This window comes from Diplodia seriata, assembly GCF_021436955.1.
Source record: "Diplodia seriata strain FDS-637 chromosome Unknown scaffold_9, whole genome shotgun sequence".
NCBI classification, from domain to species: domain Eukaryota; kingdom Fungi; phylum Ascomycota; class Dothideomycetes; order Botryosphaeriales; family Botryosphaeriaceae; genus Diplodia; species Diplodia seriata.
This window is the reverse complement of record NW_027117316.1, coordinates 1,959,336-1,980,060: the sequence shown is the minus strand read 5'-3', so window position 1 is coordinate 1,980,060 and position 20,725 is coordinate 1,959,336. Positions and strand designations below refer to the sequence as shown.

General features: G+C 60.0%; 4 protein-coding genes across 4 annotated transcripts; 3 read left to right on the top strand and 1 right to left on the bottom strand.

The window, feature by feature from the left end:
* Positions 1 to 647: 647 nt before the first annotated feature.
* Positions 648 to 2,969, top strand: SLS55_009020 (uncharacterized protein; the record flags this gene model as incomplete). Its single annotated transcript, XM_066780425.1, has 5 exons — positions 648 to 654; positions 780 to 1,219; positions 1,311 to 1,394; positions 1,463 to 2,358; positions 2,462 to 2,969. 5 exons carry the CDS (start codon positions 648 to 650, stop codon positions 2,967 to 2,969), a joined length of 1,935 nt encoding a protein of 644 aa, XP_066629654.1.
* A 214-nt stretch (positions 2,970 to 3,183) lies between these two features.
* Positions 3,184 to 4,462, bottom strand: XAN1 (Alpha-ketoglutarate-dependent xanthine dioxygenase xan-1; the record flags this gene model as incomplete). Its single annotated transcript, XM_066780424.1, has 2 exons — positions 3,184 to 4,202; positions 4,357 to 4,462. The coding sequence occupies 2 exons, from the start codon at positions 4,460 to 4,462 to the stop codon at positions 3,184 to 3,186; spliced, it is 1,125 nt and encodes a 374-aa protein (XP_066629653.1).
* Positions 4,463 to 6,358: 1,896 nt separating this feature from the next.
* SLX4 (5'-flap endonuclease) lies at positions 6,359 to 8,126 on the top strand (the record flags this gene model as incomplete). Its single annotated transcript, XM_066780423.1, has 3 exons — positions 6,359 to 6,604; positions 6,655 to 7,483; positions 8,002 to 8,126. The coding sequence occupies 3 exons, from the start codon at positions 6,359 to 6,361 to the stop codon at positions 8,124 to 8,126; spliced, it is 1,200 nt and encodes a 399-aa protein (XP_066629652.1).
* Positions 8,127 to 9,438: 1,312 nt separating this feature from the next.
* SLS55_009017 (uncharacterized protein) lies at positions 9,439 to 11,914 on the top strand (the record flags this gene model as incomplete). Its single annotated transcript, XM_066780422.1, has 2 exons — positions 9,439 to 9,446; positions 9,691 to 11,914. 2 exons carry the CDS (start codon positions 9,439 to 9,441, stop codon positions 11,912 to 11,914), a joined length of 2,232 nt encoding a protein of 743 aa, XP_066629651.1.
* Between the last annotated feature and the right edge of the window lie 8,811 nt (positions 11,915 to 20,725).

Here is a 20,725-nt window from a genome sequence, read left to right as displayed (position 1 = left end):
CAACAAAAGGGATTCTCAACAAGGGAGTCTTATGCCAGGTTTATCGGGCGAACATTCTTCTCAGCATTCCTTCGACTGTACCCCTTCAAATGCCTCCCGCTTTCGCAACATCATCTGTGGCAATGAGATGATGAACTGATATTGAATCAAGCCAAGAGCTGGCAACGGTTCGAGGAAGAAGACCAACAAAATTGTGGGGTAGAAATGCGGGGGATGCGAGCGTGACAGCGGGCTGGCGCAGTCGCGTGGCTGAAACCAACGGCCAACAACCGACGCCACACGCGAGCGGGTCCTCTTGGCCTCACTTCCTTTTACGCCCGTAACCGCTGGAGATAGGTCCACGCGACGATCCAGTGTTGCACCACCTCCCTGCAATAACCCAGAAAAATCTAGAAACTGTCCATGCTACGTGTTTACAGAACCGAGTTCCGACTCGAATGACCAGACTAACTGAAGGATGGGTGACTCTGCGGCGCGCCCGCTCAGCCGAGGCTTCCAAGCGCCAGTAGCAATGCACGTCAATCAACGGAGCTCCGCCCAAAGCTCCACTATCACGGCCATGCTGCCGTCAGCCAGGCCCCCGTTCTCCTCGACTCCTTCTCTCCTCCTTCTCACACGTCTTCGGAGAGCCCTGGACCCTCCTTGACATGCCTGGTATGCAGCCTACGCCTCGCCCCCAAGAATCTGCCGCCCGCCACAGCCAATTGGAAAAAAAAGTTTGAACCCGGCAAAGCTGACACCTAGTTCGACAATGCCGATAGTGCCCATTGCCGCCGCAGCGGCAGCCGCCGCCGCCGCCACCAGCGCGGCCGCCTACCTCAACGCCAAATTCCACATCGCGCACGACCTGCGCGGCGAGCTGCTGACGCCCGTGGCAACCGCCTACATCCTGACGCGCTCGTACAAGAAGCGGCTGCTCAACCACCACGTGCTCGAGGAGCAGGCCGCGCGCCAGCCCGACCACCCCTTCCTGATCTTCGACGCCGCGAGCGCCGTCGACCGCCGCGAGTGGACGTATGCCCAGTTCCTGCGCGACGTGCGCCGCGCCGCGCGCTGGCTCAAGGACGACCTGGGCGTCGCGGTCCGCGAGATTGTCGCGCTCGACGGCGGCAACACCCCCGAGTATATGATTCTGTGGTTCGCGCTCGATGCCATTGGCGCCGTGCCGAGCTTCATCAACTGCAACCTGACTAGCAAGGCGCTGGTGCACTGCGTGACGGTGAGTTGTCCCCATGCGAGTCCGCGTCGGAGACTTGGGCAAAACGAATCTTTGTGCTGACACATTCTCCCTGTTCTTCGCGTACCTGCAGCTCTGCGAATGCCGGTACCTGCTGTGCGATGTCGAGACGAAGCCATTGGTCGAGCCGCACGAGGCCGAACTCAAGGCCACCGGAGTACGTCTCCCCCACTTACTCCCCTCCCCCTATCCCAGGAGGAAAAAAAAACAAACCCCCCATAAAAGAAGAAGGCCACAAACACCCGCGATCCTAACCACCCCTTCCAGGTCCAAACACTCTACTACTCCCCCACCCTCACCACCACCTTCCTCTCCTCGGCACCACCCCCCGCGATCCCCGCCTCCCTCACCGCCACCCTCACCCCCCACGACCTACGCGCCCTCATCTACACCTCCGGCACCACCGGCCTCCCCAAGGCGACGCAAATCTCCACCCTCAAAGACCTGCTCATCGGGCACATGGTCGCGTCGTCCCTCGGCCTCTCGCCGCGCAGCCGCATGTACACGTGCATGCCGCTCTACCACATCGCGGCGCACGGCCTGTGCACGCTCGCCCTCCTCCACGCCGGCGGCACCGTCGTCCTCGGCCGGCGCTTCTCGCACGCCCGCTTCTGGCCCGAGGTGCGCGCCGCCCGCGCCGACGCCGTCCAGTACGTCGGCGAGCTGTGCCGCTACCTGCTGAACGCCCCGCCGGATCCCGCGAGGGATAAGGAGCATGATGTGAGGTTGGCGTGGGGCAACGGCATGCGGCCCGATGTGTGGGAGGCGTTCAGGGAGCGGTTTGGCGTCGGGGAGATTGCGGAGCTGTACGGGGCGACGGATGGCGTGGCCGGCGCGGTGAATGTGAATCGCGGGGAGTTTACGCGGCATGCGTTGGCGCTGCGGGGGGTGCTGTGGCGGGTGAGGAATCGGGGGAGGAGCGCGATTGTGAGGGTCGATGCGGAGGGCGAGCTGGTGAGGGGCGCCGATGGGTGGGCGGTGAGGTGTGCGGACGGCGAGCCCGGCGAGTGGCTGCAAAGGATGGATCGGAGGCAGCCGGACGACGGGTTCGCGGGGTATTACAGGAATCCCGGCGCGGGCAAGAAGAGGAAGGTCGAGGGCGTGTTTGAGAAGGGCGATTTGTGGGTTTTTCTCTCTTCCCTCCAGCCTTCCCCCTCCCCCCTCCCCCGCTTTCCCTGGCTCATCTTTTCCTCGTTGAAGTCTTTGCTAACACGTCACCGTTAGGTGGTTCCGCTCCGGCGACATGATCCGCCTCGACGCCGAAGGCCGCCTCTTCTTCGTCGACCGCCTCGGCGACACCTTCCGCTGGAAAGCCGAAAACGTCTCCACCAACGAGGTCTCCGATGTCGTCGGCGCCTTCGCGCAGGTCGCCGAGGCCAACGTGTACGGCGTCGCCGTGCCGCACGCCGACGGCCGCTGCGGCGCGGCTGCCATCACCTTCGCCGACGGCATCGCCGACGAGGAGGCCTTTGACTTCAAGGGCCTGGCGGAACACGCGGTCAAGTCTCTGCCGAGATATGCGGTGCCGGTGTTTGTGAGGGTGACGCCGAAGCTGGATTACACGGGGACGTTGAAGATGCAGAAGGGGAGGTTGAAGGAGGAGGGCATGGAGGTGGCGAAGGTCGAGGAGACGGGCGATCGGCTGTATTGGCTGCCGCCGGGTGGGGACCGCTATGTGCGTTTCAGGGAGGAAGACTACGCGCGGATTAAGAACGGGGAGCTGAAGCTTTGAGGGGTGTTTGACGTAAGATGGAAGAAGAGGTGAAGAACAGGATGCGGTGAAAAGAATCTCGACGTTGGGCACGGTCATTGTTGGCGTAAGGGCGATATCATAATGTAAAAACTTCAATAATTTAGAACGCGCTATCTACCAGCAAAGACGGGCTGTGAATGGATGAAAGTGAAACAACAGAGCAAAGTAATCAAGCCAGTCTCTTCGTCTCGTCCTACTCATCATCAGGCCCCATCGGTCTCGTGCTGGCGGCCAAGTTGCACTGCCTAAACAACCTGACCTCGTCCTCGGCGAAGGCACCGACGACCGAGTGGATAACGCCCTGGTTGTTGAACAGCACCAAGTCGCCCTCCTCCCAGTCGTGCGGGTAGACGTACTGCGGCGCGATGGCCGGGCGCTGCAGGCGGTACACGGTCTCGCGCACAGTGTCGAGGTCATCAATCACGCTGCCGTCGGCGAGATGGATCTTGCGCACGGCGCTGGGGTGGACCTGCAGGGCCAGACGGCCCGTCACGGGGTTCTTCCAGCACATGGGCAGGACCATGATCTTGTCCTGCTCGACGGGCGGCAGCTCGGCCTCGGGCAGCTCCTTGCCCTCGCTGATCATGCCAAGGCCGGTGGGGCGCGAGGCGGCGGTCGACATCCAGACGTAGGGATGCGGGGCGTACTCGACCTTGCTGGTGCGCACGAAATGCTTGTCGGCGGCGGAGAGCAGGTCGTACATGCGGTAGCCGCTGACGAAGGCGGTGGTGCCGAGCGGGACGTCGAGCTCGTCGCCGGAGCCGTCGTCGTACCGGCACGTCTGGCGGCGGCCCTTGGGCACGCGCACGGCCAGCAGCGACGTCACGCGCGGCGGGTTGAGGGCGTACAGGGCGGCGTCGATGTGCCAGCGGAAGAAGCGGGTGAATTGCAGGTCGTCGGCGTCGGGCACGTGCGTCTTGTGGAACTTGCGGTGGTGCGGGTGGCGCAGCTGGATGTCGCTGAGGCCTTCGTACGATGGCACGAAGCCGTTGCCGATGACCTGGACCTGCGGCTGGTGCGGGATGGTCTTGAGGTCCGGGTGCAGGACGGAGCGCTTGGCGTCGAGCGTCTTGCCGTGGCCGTAGTTGGACGAGGACGGGTCGAAGCGCTGGGTCAACTCGTACTGGGCCTTTGGCGACAGCTGCGGCGAGGTCTTGACGACGACGACGCTGTTGCGGTACAGGGCGTCGTGGAGGAAGTCGAAGTCGGCATCTGCGGGGGCCATGTCAGCCTGATGTCGTTGCGCTGGCGGTTTGACAATCATGTACTGTACTTACCCAAGGTGGTTACCGATCCCCGGAGTGCACCCTCATTTGCGTAGAACCCATTTCATCAAGTCTCGGTCACATTTTTGTTCATGACTTACCGCTCATGTTCTCCAAATCAAGGCCGGTCACGACGGCGCCGAAGTCGACGTCGGAGCCGGGAGCCTTGGGGAGGGGCTGGACAGAGGGAGATACGGAGTGAGGCATTTTGACTACTTCTGTAGTGTTCTTGTTTGGTCGAGATGGGAGAGCGCTTGGAGTGAAGGTTATATAGGCGGGGGAATGGAGCGAGGCGGAGGTCTCCTATCTCGGAGATGGTCGTTGCGTAAGGGTTTGGGCGCGCGCGGGTGGCGGGGCGGAGACCCCCGACGCCCTAATCACCACTGCCGGACTTCTTCTCCACACCCGCCCAGTTCGAGAACTTGCCAATCCGGAGAAGCAATCGGCATCCATTCGATGAGAAAGAAAGACGATTTTCGCAACCTTGTGCAAGTCAGCTGGATTTGTTGAGGGTTGAAGGAGAGGGAGGGACTGAGTGGGGCCGACGAGGACATCTCCGGGTAGCTGTTGTCCTCCATTGAAGCGACATGTCAGCACGAGAGAATGCATTCGTAAAGCGATATAGGCCACAAACCAACGGCCAAGCTTGACTTGAAGCCTACAGGTGCTTTTGTGGAAACAAGCGTGCGACCCATCCGCACGGCATTACATCCACGTGATTGCGCGCCAACAAGCGCTGCGCACAGACCACCGCGCTTCATCGCCTGAGCTGCCCTTCCCTTGTCTTGTCCAGCACACCCTTGTCTGCCATCATTCTCCGAACACAACATGCTTCGCTGACTCGCTGCCGCGGCTCACTCGCGCCGCCTCCAATGGACGACGACGCGCCCGCTCTCCTCCTCCCGCCCCGAGCAGACGCAGCAGCGCGCACACGGCGCCGCCGCCACCTCCGCTATGCCGACAACCACCACTCACCCTGACCTCGTCCTCCTCTCGTCCTCGCCACCGCAAGTTCCAGACTCGGACATAATCTCCACCCCGCTGCAACTACGGGATCCACCACTACCGCTACCGCCTTCGGCACAACCGCCACAATCTCCGGTGTTGTCGTCGCGCAGCTCGTCGAGTCTGCCCTCGCCATCGCTCCTGTTCAAGAGACCAGCGCTGCAGGGCCTGAAGAGCGGATCGCGCGCTGCGCCTATACCAGATGGAGTTTCCCTGGGCTTCGCGAGCGCTGGCGCCTTGGTTCGCGACCATGTCTTGAGTCTGGATGCGGAAGAGGAGCAGGCTGAAGACGGCGGCGGCGGCGGCGACGGTGGCCGGGACGCGCGCGGGGCAGGCGCAGAGGGCGAGTCCGGTCGGGCGAAAGCTACGAAGCGTGCCCCGAGGAAGGCGGCTGAAGGAGCGGTGGCAAAAAAGCCAAGGAAAGGAAGGCAAAAAAAGGACGAGCGGAAGGATGTGCCGCTGGTCGTGGACAGCGTGGAGGAAAGCTTGAATGACCGGCGGAAGCAAATAAACGATGTCGAAGGGACGGGCGTCTCCAAGGACCATCAGAATGCTGCCACATTGGAGAGCCGAGTTCCACAAAAGCCAAAAAAGAGCAAGACCAAGGCCAAATTGAATAACTCTGAATTGATAAAGGATGTTCTTGGTCTTGACCATACGGTGGAGGTACCACAGAACGAACTGCGCAGAGGTGGAGCAGTGGAGAAACTCAAGAAAAGGAAAGCCAATAATGATCCGGCGCAGACTTCTGCTACTCCTGTCCCTGTGGAGAATGGTACGCCGGCGACAACCAGTCGTCACGATTCCGCACTGGATGAGGCTGTACAGGAGCAACCCCTTAACCCCCAAAAAGCGTCGGAGAAGAAGCCGAGAGCAAGGAAGACGAAGAAGGCCGATGATGTATCGGTGGACTCTGCGAAGGTTGAAGAAGCGGCGAAAGGAGCGAAACCCAGGAAACGCCAGACAACAGCGCGGAAGAGCACCAAAACAGTTTCGAAACATTTTTCGCCGGACAACGTGGTTGACGCTGCAGCCCCAAAGACGAACGCTCCTGTGCCAGTCGATACACCTGCTGAGCCCCTTGACCTCTCGCCGGCAATGACACGTAGAAAAAGCTGGACTCCTCCTAAGGATACCAAGTCTTCGCCGAACGGACATGATCCGTTGGAACCCCTTGACCTGTGTAAGAGCCCTGAAGAAAAGGCTCCAGTTGCTCTTGGCCCCAAGCCATCATTTACGGAGCTGCTCAATGCCTTTGGCTATGAGGGACAGAGAGCTGGTTCCGAAGCCTTGACTGCTCGGACAGAGTCTGGTGAGGCCTTCACCAAACGAAGGAGATTGGAGGTGAGATATTCCCGTTGTTCCACTTGAAGGAAAAAACTGACCTGTTCTAGCCGATTGAGAAGCCAAATCAGCAAGCCGAAGTCAGCGTTCCTGAGTCCCACGAAGTGCTCTCTGAGAAGAGCAACAAGCCGGAAAAGGCGCCCAGGAAGAAGCCCAGGACAATCACCGATCTAGTCACAGCGGCCTACCGCCCAACTGCCACTGTTGAAACCTCTGAAGCGCAGAATCAGCCTGTTGATCCCAAAGTTTCAGCCTTCTTTGCGCCCCGGGCCGACTCAACGTCTGGCGCAGCCCCTCCCGATGCTCAGGCAGCTGAGAAGCCCAAACGCACTGGGCGACCCCGGAATCCAACGAAGAAAGCCGAAAGCAAGGCTAAGAAGCCGACTGCGAAGTCAAAGAAAGCCGCTAAGCTGGCGGCAGAGAAGCTGCTGTCGCCTGAGTCGGCACTGATTCGGATGAACCGTCAAGACATTCTCTTCGGCACCTCCTCACAGCTTGCTCGAGAAGAATCGCCCACTTTCGTCAGAGATCTTCAACAGGCGCTTCGAGACTCGGAGGTTTTGGGTTCCCAGGTAGATAGCCTGGAAACTTTGCATCTCAAGCCAGCGGTTTCTGGTTCCGGTCTTTCCCTGGTTGGCCGGCGAACGGGGTTGTGGACTGCAGCATCTAGAGATCATGAAGACGGTATTCTTGAGCAACAGGAGAACTCAATCAGCCTGGGCAGCGAAACAAACGTCTTTTTGGATGACGATTTGGATTTCGTGCCTGAGAACGCAGGGAAGGTTCCGTCGCCCACCCAGCACCAGGCTGCAACGACTTATGTTGATGCGAGCGAGCAGGCTACCGAAGAAACACAAACGGCAGTGTTAGCGGATTGCGGTACCTATGACCTACCTGAAGCACCATCTAAGCCTCTGATTGGCGATGATGACTTTGAAAACTTTCCTAGTGCTCAGCCTGTCCAACCATCATCCGACTTCATCGATATCGATGAATTTCATCATGACAATCGGCTCTCTCAACAACCAAACCGCTCAACCTTGCCAACATCCTATTCGACGTCTCAGCCTTCGCCAAATGCTTGCAGGACTGCCTTGCAGTCACTTGGAACACGTCCAAATATCCCTCTTTTCTCACAATCCGTATCGGACATGTCCAGCAATCAAGCCAAGGCGACGATGGCGACAAAGGCAGGAAGTCGAGGTAGAAAGGCTTCCACTGCGGTAGAAGAGTCGCCCACAAAGCGACCAGTAGGCCGGCCACGTAAGGTTGTCCCTTCAGAAGAGTCGCCCACGAAACGATCAGCAGGCCGGCCACGCAAGGCTGCTGCTTCAGAAGAGGCTGCAGTCGCCCACGTAACATTGCCCCCCAAACGTCCCGTTGGTCGCCCCCCGAAGGCCACTGCGGCAAAGACGGCGAAGAGCCCACCCTCGAGCCCAAAGAGGAAAGCTCGTTCACCGTCAATAGCGACCCCCTCAGCTACTCCGAAGAAGAAAAAGAAGACTGCGAGGCGTACGACTGAAGAAGAATATCCTAACATAGACGACATCGAAGACTCGCAAGAGGAAGTCACTCCTTCTCCACCGCGCCGGAAAAAGGGCGTAGCTACGCGACCGCCATTGACGTTGAGTTTGTCGCAAGAGGAGCGGACCACAGACGCTGCTTTCCGAGGACCGACTGTACCCGCGCCCAGTAACACAAAGCGTAAGGGTACCGAACGAATTCCGGGATATTATCTGGAAGCCGTTTTCCCCAAGATCACCACCGCCGTCAAGGCTTGTCCGCCGTCAGATGACCCTTTACAACCGTCGTGGCACGAGAAGATGCTCTTGTACGACCCGATCGTGGTGGAGGACCTCGCGCAGTGGCTCATAGGTCAAGGTATGCAGATAGGCGTGATAGTGCCCGTCGCGGAACCGAAAACGAAGAGAAGAAAGAAGGATGACCCACTGGATGATGAGACTCCGATCGAGGGGCCGCCTGGGCGCAATGAGATGCAGGAGTTGCCGGCTTGGGCGGTGCAGAAATGGTGTAATGCGAATAGCGTATGCTGCATGTTCAAGGAGTCGCAGTGGAACGGAAGGGGAAGGAAGAAGAAACGACGTTGACTGATAGAAGGTTGGCATAAGATACCCTCATTGTATCCAATCTTGGTCGTGTTGTTCGTTACAGGTCATGTCTCCGATGGTGTGAATCGAATCGTTAAAATCGCACGCGCAGAACTACTTACCAGGCACCCTCCAAGCAACGCACTTCGGCCGGTTGTGGAATGGTGGCACTGTGTTGCGGACGGGAGCAAGCCGCCCCCACGCTGCTGCGCCTCGCGACGAGCCGGCTTCGACCCGTAGGTACCTCACAACAAGTGCCAGCAACCCACGAAGATGTGGCAAATTGACAACATCATCTATTTCCTTGCTTTCCAGTTCTCCAGTCACCTTGGCCCGGCCTTTCCAGGCTTATATATCCCATTCCTCATGCTGCAGCAGTGTCATCAAGCAGCATCAGCTTTGGCCCCCACCTCGACTCCGCCACCGACGACGGATCGGGGCACTGCTCGTTAATCCCGTCGCACATGGGGTTTTCGCGGAGAGCGACGGCTGGGGCTGAGCACAGCCCCCCTCCGCCGCCACCAGTCGTTTCTGCCTTGTTAGTCGCCCGTTGCTGCCTGCTTGTTAGAAAAAGAAGACCCTACCTGGGCTGACCCTAAGCCGGCCGCCCCCCCGCACATCGACGCCCGGATACGCTGCGAGTCCCCTTTCGCATTCTGTCGCCGTTTGATTTCGATGACCGAATAGCACGTTGAATAGGGTGCCATGTTAGCCTTGGTGTGCGCCATGGTAATGTAATCCGTTTCCATACCTGATTCGTCGAAGAAGGTGGGGGGGTGAGCAACTGCAGCACTGGCCGTGCAGCACTTTTCTCTCCTTGCCGAATTGGATCTGGCTAACGCATTCCGCCGGCTGCGGTAAAAAGGACATCATCAGCCCCGTCCCCAACAGGAATCTGAATCTGGCCACCGGAGGAGGAGTAGGTGTGGGAGCGGGAGCGGGAGCGGGAGGACAAGGAGGACCAGGCCCAGGCGACAGCCTCGCCGCGCGCATGGAAACCAGTTACATGGCGACGGCGGCGGCGCGATCAGCCTCGCCGTCGACCTTTACGCTCTCAAAGGGCCGCAACAACCGCCTGTCGCTGCTCAGCAGCGGGAGCAGCATCGGCACCGGCCGGTCGGTGGACGCCCGCAGCCTGACCAGGTCGCCGCCGCCGTCTTACGACGGCCTCACCGGTCCGCCCGTCGCCTCGTCCGCCCTCGCCGGCGACGATCGTGCCGCAGTACATGACGGCAGCCGCGGCGATGGTGACGTCTCGGCCACCCTGGACGCCCATCTCCCGCTGAGCGTGTCGGACAAGGGCTGGTCGGAGGTCGAGTCCGTCTCGAAGCAGTTCCTGGCAGAGAACCTGCCAGGTTGGATAGCGTCGATGCAGGCAGAGTCCGGAGGAGGAGGAGACGGCGGGCCTAAGACGACGGCCACTACTTCCACCGCTACATCTCCCACCACCACCACCGCCGGCGACGGTCAGCAGCAGCAGAAACAGCTCTCGCAGATGATCAAGGCCGGCGTCCGCAAGGGCCGCAAGGGCCTCGTGCTGCGCCTGCTCCGGCGCACCGCGGACGCCAACGAGATCGTCGACCTGCGCCTGGACAGCGCCGGCGCCTTCCACGGGGGAGGAGGAGCCGAAAACATCAAGCGTTCTGTTGTTCCTCCCGATACCCCGGCTCATGCCGCATCGAAGCAGCGGCAAGGCGGCGCCGCACTAGCGGGAGGACCGCCGCCGGCGCTGCTGCTGCCCGTGGAGCTCGAGGCCAGGCCGCCGGCGACGGTCGTCCGTCAGGTGCCGGGCATCCACGAGGCGCCCGCGGCCCCGGATGTCTTCGAGCTGCCGACGACGACGACGACGCCGGCGACTACTGCACGCAGTGGTGTGCCTCGTCCCACGGTCGTCGTGCCGCCGCCGCCGTCGCCGCCTCGCGCCGCAGATCAGGCGACGGCGGTCGCCCCGACGACGGAGCAGGCGGAGCAGCGGGACGATGCCGATGAAGATGGACACGTCTCGCTGGCGACGTCGCCGACCGAGAGCCTTCTGCGCACGCTTTCGTTCGGGCCCGAAGAGGCGTCGGCCTGGTCGGAGCCGGTCGCCTTGGACGCGAGTGACACCGGCAGCGATTCGGACCACTCGCCGCCGTCGAGCATCGTCCCCACCCCGACCAAGGGCCTGTCGGTCAGGCACGCGACGCACAAGGTGATCAAGCGGTCGAGGTCCTTCGGGGCGTTTGCGGGAGGGGGGGTCTCGGACCGGACGGCGGACCGCACGAGGATGTTGCCGCTCGATGTGGAGAGCTTGAACCGACGGCTGGTGGAGAGCTCCGCCGGGTCGTCTTCGAATGAGGATGCTGCAAGGGACGAGCGCCGGTTACGCGAGGATAGGGCGGTCCCGACGGGTTCTCATAGAACTCGAGATGCGGCGGGTGGCAGCGAGGTGGTCCATCACGAGCAGAAGCAATTGTTCAACCAGTCGGCGGATAGGCATAATGTTCGGAACGTCGCTGGACCCAGATCGGGTCAAAGAACCGCGGAAGGCTCCGTCGACGGGACGAAAATCGCAGCGGGCAATGATTCCGCGGCTAGCGTGGATCGGTCAACGAGGGAGATGGCAAGATGGGAGCCAGATCGAACGGCGGCAACGAGCCGAGATGCCCCAGGGCGGGAAGTCGCGAGCGCCAGGAACAGTTCCCACGTCCCCGAAGCACCCAGCAAACTCGTAATATCCACGAACTGTGGTCCCGGGTCAGAACGCCCCACTGACGGCGTACCGATGCCATCAGGCACCCTACCAGGCCCCCTTGCAGTCCAGCCTCGGCCGCCGGCGGTGCTGCAAGATAATGTGCGTGGTCAGGACAGCGACAGTCACATCTCCACCCATATGCACGAGCTCAGGGATGCGAGCCAGGGTACGTTTGACGGATCTGTCACATTGCCGACCCTGATCGTCCCCGACGACGATCAACCCGACAGCCCGGGCGGCAGCCTGTGGTTGCCTTCCAACATCGAGATCAGGCCGCTGCCCGAGAAACGAAGCCCGGCGCACCGCTTCCTGTCGCACGCGGCCAGGGCGACGCTGGCGCAGCTGGGCCGCGTGGCCGCCGGCTTGTACGACGCGTACGGGCCCGAGAAGCCGGTGCCCAAGGATCACGTCCGCGTGCGGTGGACCTGCGTAAGCAAGCATTCATTGAACCCCATCTCCTGCGTCTAGACCGGCAAGCTGACTTTGAACGACGACAGACGTGCGGAAAGGAGCTCTACGACGACTTCGTCGAGCGCCGCCGCGGCGCCGCCCGCGAGCTCGAAGCCTACCTCAACCGCCCGCGCGCCCACGCCTCCTCTCCCTCGCCGAACAGCAACAGCAGCGCCAACAGCAGCTTCTCCGACTCCAGCCAGATCTTCAGCAGCACCAACCCCTCTCTCAACCCCTCCCCCGCCACGACATGGGGCTCCTCCTTCCCCGGCGACTCCTCCTCCTCGAACGGCTCGAACTACAGCCCCACCGCGCTCCGCAGCAACAACCCCTTCTCGGTGCGCATCGGCACGCTGCCACCGCCGCGCTGGCTGCTCACCTGCGCCGACGAGGGGCAAAGCGTCGCCAAGCTGTCGCACGTCGACGTGACGGAGACCAAGATCCGGTCGGACCGCGACCTGGCGATGGCGGTGCGCGGCTTGTACGCGCACATCAACCGGTTCCGCTGGTGGTGGGCGCCGTTGCGGCTGCGCGGCCTCGCCAGCATCGACTTCGTGCAGTTCGAGGTCCACCGCAACCGCGTCGTCGACATCCGCAAGTGTCCGGACATGCCACCAGTAAGTAAAAAGGCGATGGCGGGACAGCAGTACGATTTCGAACCCCATGACCTCGTGCCCCCCGTCGGCTCGCAGTATCTCATGCATCTGTTTCGCCATCCGGAGGATTATGAGAGCGAGTTTATTACGTATGCCCGCGCGCCGAAGAGGAGGGGCGCGAGGCTGGACGGAGGCGTCGGGTGGGGCGTCAATCTTGTCGAGGGCTTTTTGGCTGATCGCGTGTGGGCGCTTGTTATGGTTTTCTTTGTGCTGGGGAGCGCCGTGTTTGCCGTCGTGTGGGCGTGTAGGCGGGGCGATGATGTGCAGGGCGCGTTTGGGGTCGCCGGGTGGATGTTGACGCTTGCCGCGCTGGTGGTCGGGTGGGCCCAGGCGTCTTTTGGGTGAGGGGTGGGGAGGAGGAGATGGCCGTGGTTGAGGGCGTTTTGGAGGGTTGATACCATGATACGTACTTGTCCGTTCAATGACCACACATTAGTGAACCAGAAAAATGTCAGAGTTGAATTATCTTCGGCTGCCCTCTATCCCACTGCCGCCGCTCCATCTGTCATACAACAGCTCTGGCGCAGTCGGCGGATCCGTCGTGATCGCTACCCCGATCTCTTCTTGCGACACCCTGTCCCCTCGCATCGAGCTACTTGCCGTCGACAATGGCGCTTTATCCTCAGGTCGCCAGGAATAATTGTCCTGATTCTGGTGGACATACCGCTGCTGCTGTCGGTACGGCCCCAAGTACGCGGCCGGTAGACGTCCTGGCATCCCGACTAGCGATGCCTCCGACAGCCCGTCTACACCAGCCTCCCTCCGTCGCCGCTGCTCATCTCCCGCGATCTGCTGAAGCTGGAGCTGATCCCAGTCCTCTCGACGCTCCATCTGCGCGAAGAACCCCCTTTCCAAGTCTTGGTCATCTGCCGCCCTGTCCGCGCCCTCGACGATGGCCATAATCGAATGTTCGGAACCCGCCTCGTCCAGCGTCGAGAGCGACGACAGCAGCGTCCCGGCGCTTTTGCCGCCGCCGCCGCCGCCTCCGCCACCGTCTTGCTTGCCCTCCCTCGCACCAAACTCTCTTCCTCCTCCTCCTCCGCCGCCACGACCACCGCCATCACCACCACCATTAACCCCAACACTCTCCTCCAACTCGACATGCCCGCTCGCACTCCTCCTCCTCCTCCTCTTCCTCCCCCTTTTCCTCCTCCCGTCCCCACCCCCACCACCCCGTCGAAAAAACGACCCCGACGCCGACGACGACAACGACGACGACAGCATCGAGCTGCGGCTCGACAGATAGCGGAAGAAACTCATCGTGCCGGCGCACACCGACCACCCGCCGGAGCCGCGCAGCCAGGCGGGCGCCTTCTCGGCGGCCTCCTTGGCGTACGAGTGCAGGGCGGGGGCGCACGCGCACAGGATGCCGAAATGCGTCTCGACGGCGGTCCACAACAGGACGGGATGCGCGGTCCAGGTGGCGTCGTAGGCGTGGTCGGCGTACAGGCGGACGGTGTAGAGGAGGCGGAGGAGGCCGGCGATGCAGGGGCTGTTTTTTTTTTATCTCGACCGTTGGCGTGCGTTCAGTTTGTCATTCTTATCTTCCGATTGATCCCTCTTGTTCTTCTTCGTCGTCGTCGTCGTCGTCGTCGTCTTCTCTCGTCTAGGTAGGGGAGAAGGAAAAAAATCTACTCACACGATCCCCAACCCCAGCAACCCCCCCAACAACACCTTCTTCCGCCGCCCCATCTGCAGCTTCCACAAAAGCACCGACGGCAGCCCGCACGCCACCAGGTCCTGCGCGATGGACACGGCGTTGGCGGCGACGGTCGTGGCGGCCTCGTTGACGCAGCGGTACGCGTGGTGCGGTGTCCAGACGACGGAGAACTGCAGCCAGTACGCGGCGACGGGCCGGCAGGTCATGACCAGCACGATTGAGAAGGACACGAGGTAGGCGGCGATGAGGGCGATGTTGGTTTGCACCACGAGCAGGAAGAAGGTCGTGTAGGTGCCGCGCCCGAGGCGCCGGTAGAAGAAGAGGATCGAGATCTTGGTGAGGCACGTGCTGGTCGAGTTGAGGAGCTCGATGGCGAGCATCATCTGCGAGGGTGGGGACGTGTTAGAGGTTGTTTTCCTTTGGCGTGGATGGGGGGAGGGCGTGGGGGATGGTCGACCGACCTTCCGCGCTTGGAGCGCGATTGGTTGCGTGAGGTCCCACGCGTGTCGGTCGTATCCGTAGAGGCGGAAACCTGTGCAGACGGCGTCGGTATATCATCTACTGCAGGGGGTGTGGAGGGGGATGACGAACCAAGGATCATGCAGGTGTCTACACCAGCGGCGAACAACTACTCATCATTCAGTATGCATTTCCCGTATGAGGCAGTCTTTGTACAAACCACAGCGAATATGATCAGACCATCGTCAGCGCCGAAGCTCCGTCTTCGTACCCTCACTCGTGTGCGAAGGACGACCGCGACAAGACAGATGGGAAAGAGGACGCCGATGAGGATGATGAGTCCCCATCCACGTCGGATGCCGTGCGGGAACTTGGAAGTCTGCCATTCAAAGACCAGCTCGAGAGGCGGCCGCAACGACTCAAGCAGCATTGCTATCGGAACACTGCCTAGCGCAGTGGCTGCTGGACGGCTTGGGCTCGGGGAACGAGATCCGCCAAGAGCATGATAAGATGATCGGTAGTGTTAAGCAGCCATGTGCCGCACCTATGTCTGTGCAGCTGAGGGTCGACGAGTCCATCACACTCGGCGGGCTCCCACCGGGGGATATATGTCGGACGCGTCGAATGCGAGGCGACCCAGGGCAAAAGCAGGGCGGATTCGATGCTTGGGTGGCCCCATTTTGGACGATGGCTTCCCTTTTGCTGCAAGGGATTGTGCAACACCTCGGAGACAGCCATGCTGTCTGTGTCGCACAGTCTGCACGGCAGGCGCCGAGGCTGTGGTCAATTTAGAAAAACGAACTAAATCTGCACTAATAACGGTCGCTAGCGGCGTGTTCGCGCTAAGTAGCTAGGCTGGCCGTAACTAGGCGTACCTAACAGTCGCTGTGGGGACTTCGGGACCGCATGGTAAGAATATGTGTTGTCTGGAGTGGAAAGAAGCGGCCCTCGATCACAACGATGTTTTTGCTTTTCCGAAGCTGATCGTCGAGATCTCGTCACACGGCGTTGTATCGATCACTTTTTCTTTCGGGTGTGCGACACCCCTGTTTCCCGGCGCGGACTCCCGCCTGTCAAATGCCGGGGCGATCCGAGAGCAGCGAATCGGGTGCACCTTGGCACCACATTGCCAGAGGCACGGAAACTGCAGCCTGGGTGGATGAGCTGACAAACTGGCCAAAAGCAAAGACGAAAAAAAAAAAGAGGAGAAATACGGATATTGTCTTCGGTTCGCGGACCATGTCGTAAGGCGAGCGATGATCCGCCGCAGTGGTCGAGCGCGGGAATCGCAGCGGGGAAGCGGGAAGGCCGGTTGACCCCCTGGTCGTCGGCCGTTTCATCGAGCCGGCAACTTTTTCCAATAGATGCGGCGTTTCTTTTTCTCAATCCGTTCTTTCGTCATACCTCCGCCTCCATTGTGTGTGCTTATACCATCTCGGCGGTGGGGAACGTAGACTTTCTGGAACCCGTACTCGGTAAGAGCTGGATTCATACCAAAAAAAGCATTCCTTTCCATGCATTGCCCTATTCCTCAAATCGACACAGGGCTTTGAGTCATTTACTACCCTGTCTGACGCAATGTCTAACAGCTTGCCGTATCGTGTTGACAAGGAGGCCCTTGGCCTGCTGGGGAAGATTTTGTGATCTTACGACAGTTTGGTGCTTCGCTTATAATTTCCTTTCTCTCTGTCTCTTGATAGGCCATCTATGGATTCTCTCTATGCTACTACCTCCACCAAGGGTATTACGCTGAACCCAGGCGATGCATCTATGATGGGGATAGGCTGCATTCCTTCCATTCTGGTGCCAAAAGCAGAGTCAGATATTCGTTTCAAGCTTCGCCAAAGAGCCAGTGGCTGGTAGAGGTGTAAGCTTCCCGTGCCGTAACGGAAGCAATAGGACACGGCAGATGACAGAAAATTTGAGCCATTTGAGCGCCGTTGATGATGTTTCCACTCTTCCAACATGGATAGATGAACCCATTACCCGGACCCAGATGCGAGTTCTAAACAAGTGCAGATGCGGCTGGGCCTTGGATCCAAGTACCACTGAGTATGGTGGAATATCTTTTTGAGACAGGATAGAGCAGGCTCTCTTCTATTCACGCATTGTCTAGTATGCCGCTCTCATGACATCCATCCAAACAACCTGCTAGATTGTGTGCACCTTGCTCGTATTTCCTCGCCCTCGTGCCAAATTCCAGGATCCGCGCTCGCTGTGTAATCCTCAACACCGATGAAGGAACGACGCGGTGGGACGCCATGACATCTTGATAGGTGTAGTCGGACGGTAGGCAAACTGCTGTCATCGGAGAGGTTTGTATCGCGAAGGACCTTGGTGTAGCTCTAAAGGTTCGTGGCGGAGCTTTGTGGAGACGGCGTTGGGGCAGGCGTTTCCTGTAGCGGTGTCTGTCAGTTGACGTTAAGAATCTCGATATTGTGCCAGTAAGGTGTGCTAAACGTCAAGTTCCTAGCTCACAGCGTCAATTGCAGCGCAGAAGATGCTGTTATGGTCTGACGCTGCCTCTGTATCCGGTGAGTGCTGGCGAGAGAGCGTCAACTCGGGCAGCGCCCCAATGACGAAAGGCGGAATCGACGGCGGTGACATCGCAGTGCCGTGGGCTTGCCAAAGTGCAGTGTCTGCACGACTGGGGTGTTCGGCTCCTTGCTAGCGGCATTCAGCACTTCGAACGTGTCCCTCCGCAATATCGGCGAGGAGGTGGCTGGAGCACAACTGTAGATGTTGACCTCAGTAGGGTTCGCTGTCTGTCCGCGCCGAAAAGTGCCTCACCATCGCTCGGAGGTCCGTCTTGTGGAGGGTTAGCAGCCCGATGGTGAAGTCCAACATGCCGAAGGTTTCTTCTAGGCCGCTAAGGAGTTCCAAAAGGTCCAGAGGCGGCAAGTACCTTCGCAATGACCCGCCGCTCAGGTTGCTGTCCCTCAAACGCAGGCACTGCTCCGAAGATATCGTAGAAGGCGGCGCTCAACGACGTTTGTGCAGGCATTGGTGGCGGTCGCTTGCGACGAACAGTTGTACCCTCCTACCTCGCCGGAAGCGGTCGTGCGTTGTCTCTCTGTCGTGCCTGAAGCTTTGTTGGTCCTCCAGCGGACGTCAATGGCATTTGTAGAGAAGTTCTGTCTTGTTTCAGACCGCTTGGTGGCTTTCGTTGCTCTTCAGCGGGTCAAGCAGCGCGTTCGCGGCGCGATAGACTGCGTGGTGGGCGTACACACTGCGTCACTTCCAGTGAGTTGCCACAACACAGCGCCAGTTACCATGAAGCCATCGTAGAGGCGCGACAAAGGCAAGAAAGGCGATCCTCAGCGAGGGACGGACTAGGCATGTTATCGTAGCTCGAGCTCCGCCGTGAGCAAGCGCGCGATGCCCGCAGCGCGACAGCCAGCGCGACAGCCAGCGCGACAGCCAGCGCGACAGCCAGCGCGACAGCCAGCGCGACAGCCAGCACGACAGCGAGCGCGATAGCGACGGTTACCGCGACCGCAAACACCTGCGCACGACTGAGCGTGACGGCGCGCCACACGCTCAACGTCAGCAATCTCAGAGATCCAAACCGTCACCAAGGGAGCTCCACAGCGGACAAGGCTCACCAGCAGTCGCGAAGGCTCTCGCTCTTAATTTAATCTTCTTCCTCAAGGATCCGCTCAAGGCGGACCGCTCAACGAAAAAGAGTCGCGTCACCCAGAAGCAGTGCAATACTGGGGACACTGTGACCGGTGACATGAGCAAGCTCAGCGGCCACCAGCCGGTTTCCAAAAAGAAGATTGATCCAAGGACAGAGAACCCCCGTAGGGGCCTTTGTCGGAAATCAATCCGACAAGCAACTAGGCTACAATTGATCTAAGCCAAAAGGCAAAGAGAGCTGAAGAAGAAAAAGAGGAGCTGGGGGTCGAGGAGTCCGGGGGTTTTTATGTGCGGCCGGCCGGGGGGTGGCACGAGGCCGGAGTGGGGCCCATCGACGTGACAACGGGGCGCGCTAGACCGGAAGAGGAGGGCTGGTGGTCGCGGGGTCCATCGCTCGCGTGGATTCGGCAGGAACGACGTCATGGGGGGCCCGCGGGGCCTGGGAGGAGTGGGTCACGGGCCAACTCCTCAGGCAACCGCGGCAGGAGCAGCAAGGCGCAGTGCATCACAGGTGCGGCATGGTTGTCATCACGGACGGCCTTGGTGTGCACACCGTGAGCCACGGGGCCAATCTCACGTCCGTCGGCGGCGGCAGGAACCCTTGGTCACTGCGCCGGCCTCTCTTCCAGTCGAGCCGGAGTCCACAACTCGGGTGGCTCACGCCAATCTTCACAGAGTGAGGAGCCTGCGCTGCGACTGAGTGGCATTGGAGCGCGTTAGACAGGTATCCCCAGCCCCCGCGGATCCCTGAGAAGAGTGCGCGACAGTGACAGTCTCCTCCAGCTTCGGCACGGCTCGACTACACCGCAAGATCACCAGAGTGATCGACTCTCTCTGTATATGTTCACCTGCGACAGCAGCCCCCGGCGAGTCTGCGCTGCGCACGAGAAAGCAAGGCGCTGGAGGCGGCGGGCAGAGGGGAGGGCGTGTCCACCTTGGGAGTATGCCACAACTCCTTGGCACCCGCCAGTTGTTTTTTCCTGCTGAGTGACCAGAGTAAACCTGACCGTCAACGTCAACTTGCGATGGCATGTCTCCACGATGCGACGCTGGATACTTCAGGCCCTTCTCGGAGCCATCTCCTCCATCCACTCAAACACCCTCTCCGTAATCGCCTCGATGGAATGCCCCAACTTTGTCAGAAGGATAACCTCACTGACCTTCTCCTCTCCCGCTCCAGATCCACGCCTTCCCTCAGCAGCCACTCGCCAACCAACTGCAACGCATGCCGCACCTTCTTCACATTCCGCCGCAATCTTCTCCAAAACTTGATCATGTACTCTGCTCTGTCCATCCGCTCGTCGCACGTCCCGACGGCGTAGAAGACGACGCTCAAGGGCGTTTCAGCCCAGTCAGTATGGACAAACTCCAAGGTACTCGCGCTTTTACACCCATTGACAGACTCAAACAACGCGCTACCTCATCTTCAGCCCAATTCCTCCAAGACAGCGCTCTGTTGCCCGACCATACCCCTCTCGATCCGTGCTCCGCCGCGCTCGCTTCAGGCTCCGCAGACACTGTGCCGACCACGTCCTATTCTGAACACTAGCACCCACTCGCATCATTGAGGCGATTCCATGTCTCTCAATACAAAACTGACACCATGATGCTTCCACACACTCTTATCGTTCCTCTTCGCCCTCCATATCTCCTTCGAGCGAGCCGATCCTCTTTCCCGCATATCCGCACTGCTACGTCGCCTTTCGCGCCACCTTCGCTGCACTTTCCTCCGTACGATCATCGCCAACAGCTCTCGTCGGGGCGTCCGAGGCAACTCGATTGTGGTCGCAGTTTCACATCATGCAAGGAGGTGATGCGACGCAAGGGATGGTGCACACACGTGGCGGCTACCCAGCAAATCTCGGCTGTGCGATGAGCTTAACACAACGTCCTTTCATCCCCTTCAAAGGCCCATGGCGTCCAAAGCCACGAGCTAGGAACACATACGGTATGTCCGAAATCATCTGGAAACGGATCTACTGGGTTGCAAAAGTTGAAATCGCTGTCCGCCGCCAAGATGGACTGATGCGCGCGTCCCCACAGCACTCGCTCCGACCCCGGACTGCGAGAAGACCGTGATGTTTGATGGCTCTTGGCACATTCGCTCAAATACTCGACGGACTTTGAGGTGAGTGGCCCCAATCCGTCTCAATTTGTATCACTACGCGGCTGCTTTCCTCGTCGCTTCAGAAGTCAAGAAAACCGTCAGGAGGCCCAGCTTTACTCGACACCGAGAGCAACCAAATGCTCGTGTGGGCTAGGCTTCCGGGATAGCTTAGCACAAGGCGAGCGTCTATCCTCAGAAAGGCGCCAACCGGTCTCTGGTCTTCCATTCCGTGTCACGCAGCGTATGTACAATCAAACCGACGGACTTCTGTTGATCAGCGGGCGATTCCAACAACAGCCCACCCAAAT